Consider the following 8,639-nt stretch of genomic DNA (forward strand, 5'->3'; position numbering starts at 1 on the left):
ACGAGAGGTGCATTGTTGTAATTTTCTGTTGACTGAACACAAAAAATGCATCTTCATTCTGGTTGTTAACAAGTATCAATAAAATTAAAACAACAAAGAAATAAATAAGAAAACAAGAACAAAAAACAAATACAGATTTTGAGGAATGTGTTTTAACGTGTACTTTTACAAAGGTTTTATTGTTATATAAAAACGATAAAAATATAAATAATCTGACACACAAGAGAGAAAACACACTTATACATAGGAAATGTAACTGTACCTCTTTGAGGGTAGTTGGTTAGTATTATGAAAATTAAATAAGTCAAGTAACAAGTAGAAAGTGTATGATAGGCGATGCACTTCTCTCTATGTACTTAATAAATGTCAATTAATGCAAACAACTCTTTTTACGAGAAAATGCAATGGTCGATATGGTTATTTATATGTATTGTTAGCCAACAAGTACCAAAATAAGTACAAACTAATATAACACTAATACTGAGCATAGAGATTGTTTTGTATACCTTTGTCTAAAAGAAAACAAGTATCAAAATGCTAACAAATCGACGTTCAAGAAAAATAAAAAGTAATGAACAGCATAAGTGTATCTTTATCTAAATAAACAAACAACAAATAATCAATAAAATAAAAATAATAATAATTATAATTTAGGCTACACTTTTATCTAGTTACCAATACTAAGACTGAACAAATAAATACAGCAGCGACGCATAGCAACATCAAGCTTAAGTAACACTTACAGGATATATTCAGATTAAAAAGATCAGGCACACAAACACACACGCACACGCTACCCGCACACACCCACACACACACACATGCGCGCGCGCGCACACAAACCTACACACACACACACACACGAGATTGTCTGTTTACAAATTCAGGAGCATTAGATTCCATCTTATATAATGTTGCAAAGTAATATTTCAGTTATTACAGTGATTTTTAAGGATCGTTTGTTTGTTTTAAGTCGCTGTATAATGTTAGATTACACAATAAAGGTATTGCTTACATCCTTATAAATGTTCAATAATGCTTATATCGCTACTAACAAACTTGGCAGCATCAAACTAGTAATATGTTAATTGTTCGATAAGATTATGTAAACTTTTTTAATTCAAAATTGCTTATATCGTTAAACAGTGGGTACATTATTAAGTCAATATAAACACAAGTATGCTATCGGCGCTGGTGTGAATAGTCTATCCATATAAACACTTGGGAATCGAAGCGTTACAATTTTACGTAAACTGCGGATCAGAAAGTTACGTCTGCTTATTACATTTGGATAATTCGCCCATTGACTCGCACCTATGCACTTTTTCGGAGTTGTCCTTAATCAGAATAATGTCATTGGATGTCCAGACAGAATGGACCCGTTTAATCTTCACAAGACGTCTTGCGTGGTCATATACTTCACCACGTGTTTCGGTAAGTTCCTCGTTAATGAACACACGCTCAAGAATCTTCGAGTGTTTTAGTTGAGAACGATGCGTGAAGACGACTTGCCTAGCTCGGTATAATGTGAACTTAATTATAATGTCTCTTGGACGTGAGTTAAGCTGTTTGTTAGAACTAGTCGACTGGCCAGTGGAGGACTTCTCAGAGGAAGATTTTGGTTTGCCAAGACGGTGCATGTTGTCAATGTCGTGAATATCAATGTCAACTTTGATCTCGGTTGACAGACACTTGAATATTGCATCCATAGACTCGCCTTGCTCCTCCTTGATACCAGAGACACGTAATCAGTTCCGTCTACTGTACTGATTGTTGGTATCGTCCTGTTTTCCTAGGATGTCAATCCGACGCTCAAGTTGCGCGATTCTATCATTGAGTGAAGTAATATCGTGCTGAAGCGCCGATATCTTACTGTCGACTTCTCCAAGCACTTTAGATACGGCGGCAGTCACCATGTCGGTTAACTTCGACTCAAATGTGGCTTGCAAAACTTCTGCTATTTTCAGAATCTGGGTGTCGTTTAAAGTAATTTCAACATTTTCAGCCATAATTGAGGAGGTAGAGTCAGATGACAATATTTGTGACTTTTTAATATCCACTAAATCTAGTGGTTATGAAGCTTCACGTGTTTATGTCACAATTGCTAGGGGTGTGGCTTATGTTAGGAACGCTACTTTTGTCGCGCAGTGTAGATACAGACATCAAGCGTGGTGGGTATGAGTTCTCGTGCACTGACCAAAAATACCAGGTGCAAACAGAATGTTTACAAATCCGTGAAGCGTGACACAGGTATATATTAAATAATCGATATATCTAAGTCAAAAAAGCAAAAAGGAAGTCACCTCTTAGCACAATTTAGTCCATAATACAATCACGCACACTCGTATAAGTTCTAAATAGTCCCGCAACTAAGTTTCACTAAATTATTTACAAAAATATCCCTAGAACAAAGGTATGACTAAACCATAACACTGACCGGAAATATTAAATGTTGATGTTGCCGAAATGTAGTATGTAAGACACTGAGTATTCTGAACAAAAATTTGAATATGTGTTTGTTTGGCTCTAAAATGCTTTTAGGGTGCCAGCATGTGGTGTGTAAGACACTGGGCAACATTGAAACTTAAGAGGCTTTTTGGTTGTCAACATTTGTTTTTTTGGCACTGAGTAGGCATTACTAGAGCTTAACGCTATATGAGTTTTTTGGAGCTACAACAGGGTTTACTAGGTACTAAATTTACTTTGATATAACCTATTGTGGATTTGTTTGATACTAAATTGTGTCCAGTTTAGCGAAATTTTGGTTTATTTAATACTTTATCTTTTAATGGTATGCTAAACACCAACTAAGTAATACAATCTTTATTGAATACAAGGGCCAGTTGTTGATGACTGTTTGGCCGATATGGATTGGTAACAGACATAATAAGCTTGATTAAGCTCTTGGTTGGCCTACATAGAACCTTTCTGGAGTTTAACAATGAATGGGCTTGACCGAACAAACTAGAAGGGAGTATTGAGCTCTTGAAAAAAAGTTGTTGGGTACCCGTTGTATCTAAAGAAGACATTTAGAAATAGGCTTGGCGTTGAGAAGGCACTCGGTAGGCTTAGGTAGAAACATATTCTGGTTTGCAAAACACTTATACATTAAAAGAGGGCAAAAATTCTTTGGGGTTGTTGGTTCCAAAATGTTTACAGACTAGGTCGGTTACAAAGCACTGGATTAAATTGAACAGTGGTTTACTTCCGGCTAAATGGACTTATATGAAATTCACACAAATAGTATACATCTAGTTTGTTAAGCACTGGTTGAGATGAAGTGAGATAAATTGCGCTAAACCTGATCTTTTTCTGTTAAGTTTTGATATGGAAAAATGATGATATATGATTCAAAATGTTCTGTGATTTATTTATGTTTTGATTTATTTTTTCAAATAAAATCCAGTCAAACATAATGATGTTAAAAATAAAACAGTTGATAATGTTTATAATTAAACCCAAATTAATTCAATTCAATTGTGTAACTTAAAATGACATTGACATTGAAGAAATAAGTAATGTATGCTAACGAAAAACATAATGTGTAAAAGATACATCACGTGCTGTTGCACTTTTGAGTGTCACCCACTGAGGCTAGCACAATTTGCCATACAGTTATTATTATAGCAACCTTGCGACAACCTTCAGTAAGTTTTAATGACATTGAAAGCTGCACTCTCAAAGATTTGAATGAGCCAATGTCTGCGTTAATGTCAGCAGTTACCCAAGGCATTGATGCCGAAATGAGCCGATTCCAGTACATTTTTCTTTGTCGAATTGGACAATCTGTGAGAATGCAGCTTTTAGAAATCATCTGAAAAGTTTACCCTAAGGTATTTTTTATAAACAAACAATTTACATTCCTGCCACACAATAATAAAAAACGTAAATTATTTTTAAAAGAAGAAAATTGTGCATGAAAATACAAGAAAATGATATTTTGAGGTATTTTTTCATACTTCAACCTTGGAATGACATTGACCTTGACCTTTAAGTGGTCAATGGTTCGTGTGAATTTGAAATACATTATAAAAGAAGTAATATATCTTTATGAATATTCACCCCTATATTTTATTGATTATTGCCGCCTTCCAATATAATGTTTTAACTGAAGTTGCAAATTATGGCGGCCATCTTGGGCGCCATCTTGGATTTCTCGATCCTCAACATGTGTTTGCAATTAATTCATCAGCTCAATATACTTCAGACTGTGAAAAACATTTGGGTATATACCATTGCTTGTTTTACTTTTGTTTCCAGTCTTCCCAAAAATCCACTGATTGTTACCAAACTTTTAATGCCAATACAGGTGGTGTATAACCTTTAAATGCCCTTAACAGTAATTCTTTCTCAAGAGAAATGCTGTATACATAATACAAAATTATAAATGAATATTACTTTTTGTTTACAATTACAATTAGAAATTGCTCAGAAATGTCGATATAAGGAGGTGGTACGTAATTGGCCGATGTATCTTACCAGCATATCTCATGGGGTTCTCTTTCGAATTATTATGATGGGAAAAGATACCATGTTATTTAAATATGCTATTTTAATGTAATATTGCAGTAGTTTGCAAATGATTAAAAACAATTTGAGGTGCATAACTGATTTTTAGCACGTTTTCACATTTCGGCCTTGAAATGACCTTGACCCTGACCCTGACCTTTGCTGACCTTGATGGTCAGTATGTTAGAAAGCTTAGCATGTGTACATAACGTTATTCAAACATTTACGTCAATAATTGTTTGTGTTAATTAGTTATAATAAATATTGTAAGACTAGTCAAAGGCTTAGAAAACGGTGGACATTAGGGCTATAGTCTTGGTTACCATGGTAGCCTGGAGGATGCCAGCTGTCCACCCTCGCTAAAAAATAACCTCAGACATCCCCCGACACAAACCCAAGACACGGTTTAGACAAAAAAATGCACACAAATACCTCTAGGGACAGTACTAAATCTCAATTGTTCAAAACATAATAAGTATCATATGCCATTTTCTAAATAACCTTAACCAAATTATGTAAATTCAATAAGCTGTGTGGCAAAATAGAAATAAGTACTTCTGATTGAATATCAATTGTAAACAAAGTTTGAAGGTGTTATAAGTTTATTCTGTGCCCAAAACGGTCATTATATGTCTTGCAATGTATTTTTATAAATTATAATAAGTAAGAAGTATGTATGGCTTCACTTTGGCCGGCTCAATTTCCATTGGTCAATTTATAGTGAACAATTTGTCAAATTGCTGTGGCCTATCATGGTTCTGTAATTCTACAAAATCTTTTTCCAACTGTGTTTATGATGAACTCCAATTTTTTAAAACATGTCTTTGTATTAGAGTTGCCTTATAACCAATAAAGTGAAAGGAAAACGAAATATATCTGACAACAAGCAATCACGATAGCTCACATAGAGTTTTCACACATTAGCAATACTTTGAAGACAAATTCGTTAATAATGTATCATTTTGTAGTTATCGGGAACATACTGAATAGTTTGTCATTAATTTACAATGATAAAGTAACTTTAAAATTCCTTTTGAATAGCAACTCCCTATCGTGGTCTTATATCAAGTTTTTTTTTATAGCCACAGGGTAAATCTATCTTCAAGTAAAACATCAATGCTTGTTATAACATGTATTCAAAGTTTCATATTTTGTATTGTTCAATAAGCAATAAATCAGGACCTCATTTGTAAGAAATGTAAGTAAATACTTAGTATCACGTAATGTGATGTAAAAGAAATGCCTAATTTCCGACCATTACAAGCGGTATACTGGAGGCGAAAGTTAGGTGTGCCTGACTCCCAGCCATTTTCAGCGGAACCCTGGAGGCCCAGGTTAAATACGCCTAATTTCCGACAATTTTAAGCGATATCATGGAAGCGGAGTAAAGGCATGTCTAATTCCCGGCCATTACAAGCAGTATTATGGAGGCCGAGGTAAGGTAGGCCTGATTCCCGTCCATAATAAGCGGTACCCTGGAGGACGAGGTTAGGGACGCCTAATTCCTGGTCAGTATCAGCGATATCCTGGAGGCCAAATTTAGGTACGCCTGATTTCCGGCTATTGTAAGCAATATTCTGGGGGTCGAGGTTAAGTAAACCTGATTTACGGCTATTTTAAGCGGTATTCTGGAGACTGAGTTAAGAAACGTCTGATTCTCGGCCATTTCCAGTGGTAACCTGAGGGGAGGGGTAAGGTATGCCTAATTCACGGCCATGATTAGCGGTATATTGGAGGCCAAAGTAAGGTATGCCTAGTTCCCGGCAAATTTAAGCGGTAGCCTGGAAGCCGAGGTTAGGTTAGCCTAATCCATGGCCAGTTTCATCCGTATCCGAGGATAGGCACGCATGATTCCCGTTTTTTTTTCAGCGGAAGTCGAGGTTAGATACGTCTGATTTCCATCCATTTTCAGCGGTATCCACGAGGCGGAGGTTATGTACACATTATTCCCAGCAATGACCAGCAGTTTACTGAAGACCAAGGTTAGATACGCCTGATTCCCGATCAGTATTAGCTGTGTACTTAGTATGGTTGATTATCGGCTAATGTCAATGGTATGCTAGTGGCCGTGGAAATGTACATCTATTGTTATGCAGAACATAATATTAAATGCCTAGTCAGCAATTGCACCTGCTTACATTTGGCCTTCGTACCGGAAACTGAAAATAATAGTTAAAACCCCAAAACGTCACACATCTTGGACTGTTTTTCTGTTTAAAATATCATTTTTAAGACACTATTATTATTAATTACCGTGCTGGTCGTCAGAACAGAGGCATAATTCAGCAAGTATTCATTGATGTTTTTCTTAAATATAAACAATTCACATATCAAAAAATAGAATTTGATTTTAAGTGACTTTATAGAAGCCTTGGCAATACCTTAATTTCATTTACAATTATCATTATACCCAAAAGGTCAGCATGTTAAAAAAGAGCCCGTTTGACCAATTTTCACATGTTTAATCATTGCATGGACTGTTTGAACTATTTATAAGACATATTTGCATTTTTTGTGACAATTCCAAATTACGCTCAATCATAGAACTTGTACCAAAGACTGACATTTGTTCGGTCTTGTGAAACATAGACTTGGTTGTAAATCCTGCATTTTCGAACAAAAGGCATACAATAATTATTTTACGGTTTATCAACGTTTGCGCCAAACAGCACGTGTCCGCTAGGTGGCGCTGAAAATCAACAAACAAGGGGATTTTAAAACAAAATACATCTCGTTAAAGTACTGTTATTGACGATTGTCTGTTCCAAGTTTCATTAAAATCGGCCGACATTCATATTTTTCGGAGGAACGTGGTCATATACCTTAAAACATCAAACACTCTGACTGTCTCTGAAGAATGAACAGTAAATATCATGTTATTATTTACTATGTTTTGAACTAAACACTCAGTACACCAATATTAGTTACAAAGTAAAACATGCTTTTTTTGGGACATTTTTGTGAAATGTTGTATACTTCCTGATAATATCCGTTCTTGCTATCACCTTATGTCGTGTAGCTGGATTTGTATAAATTTAATTATATGTCACAATAAACTATGCAGTTTAAGTGAAAAAACATTTCTGTTATGTTATGTTCTGTTCAGTCGATGAAACCTTAATAACCATGTTAAACATTGCATAAGGCAATATATCTGATACAATATGTATTAGCAGCTACGAGACGGTGCTTAAAAGCAATGGATCGTGCAAACTGATAAAATATTGTTTCCCAAATTCTATCAGAATAGAGCAACTTGCAAGTTTATTTATTACTGCTAAAACCACTCTGCATTCGTATACTAATAACTTTCCTTGACTGCTTCGTTTGAACAATATTTGTTTTAATGTAACATTTACAGATTAATGCGTATTTCCAAGTTTATTTATGTTGACGGCAGATGGAGCAGTGTGTTAAGTTCAGCCCTAATAAATAGGTCTTTAAATCAATATTATAAATCATGTTGCGAAAACACAGAGGTTATTAAAGGTAAGTAAATACGGATATGTTAAAACTTTGACGTTCATTAAAACAGTACAACCTGCTTGTATAATTTAACTTTAATCATTTTAACTTTTCGTTCGATATGCAGTGGAAAAAATATTCCAATTTTGTAAAAAAGCACATTTTTTAAACAAAATCATAACATTTCAAAATGTGAAAGTGTTGAGCATTTTCTCTTGATCCCTGATTAATTAATTTGTTGATTAATCTACTTTGATAGAACCTTTACAAAATACAAGCCTCTTATATCAGGTATTAACTGATTTGTTCAAGCTGTTTTCTTATTACTTTATGCGACGGGACGTATATAGGAATTGAGAACATTCCCGTTTTACACGGATACGATAAAACATTACCATATGTGATGTTATTTAGCCCTTAATAGTTGGCCTCAAAAGCTTACATGGTTTGGTATTGTGCCTATGTTATGATTTGAAGTAGATGATCAAGGGCGATAAAACACCTTGCCCCTAGTATAAAATAAAGCATGGACAACTTTCCTATCTCGCTACATTGTGCTTAATTTGTGGCATTTTGCATTTTAGAGATCACAATTTTACAGATAAGGCTGAAATATAATTACATTGCAGGAAAACAACAAGTGAAGTTTTTTTATTCTATTTTAC

The 8,639-nt window shown here is 34.7% G+C and overlaps 1 protein-coding gene across 1 annotated transcript; it reads right to left on the reverse strand.

Annotated features, from left to right (window-relative positions):
- Positions 1-1,268: 1,268 nt before the first annotated feature.
- Positions 1,269-1,709, reverse strand: LOC128221495 (uncharacterized). The gene has a single exon (XM_052930103.1). It carries the CDS (start codon positions 1,707-1,709, stop codon positions 1,269-1,271), a length of 441 nt encoding a protein of 146 aa, XP_052786063.1.
- Between the last annotated feature and the right edge of the window lie 6,930 nt (positions 1,710-8,639).

The sequence above is a fragment of the Mya arenaria genome, chromosome 16, assembly GCF_026914265.1.
Source record: "Mya arenaria isolate MELC-2E11 chromosome 16, ASM2691426v1".
Classification (NCBI taxonomy): domain Eukaryota; kingdom Metazoa; phylum Mollusca; class Bivalvia; order Myida; family Myidae; genus Mya; species Mya arenaria.

What these genes read in the sequence shown, in the direction of transcription:
- LOC128221495 (XM_052930103.1), bottom strand. Translation starts at nt 1,709, where the DNA reads ATGGATGCAATATTCAAGTGTCTGTCAACCGAGATCAAAGTTGACATT.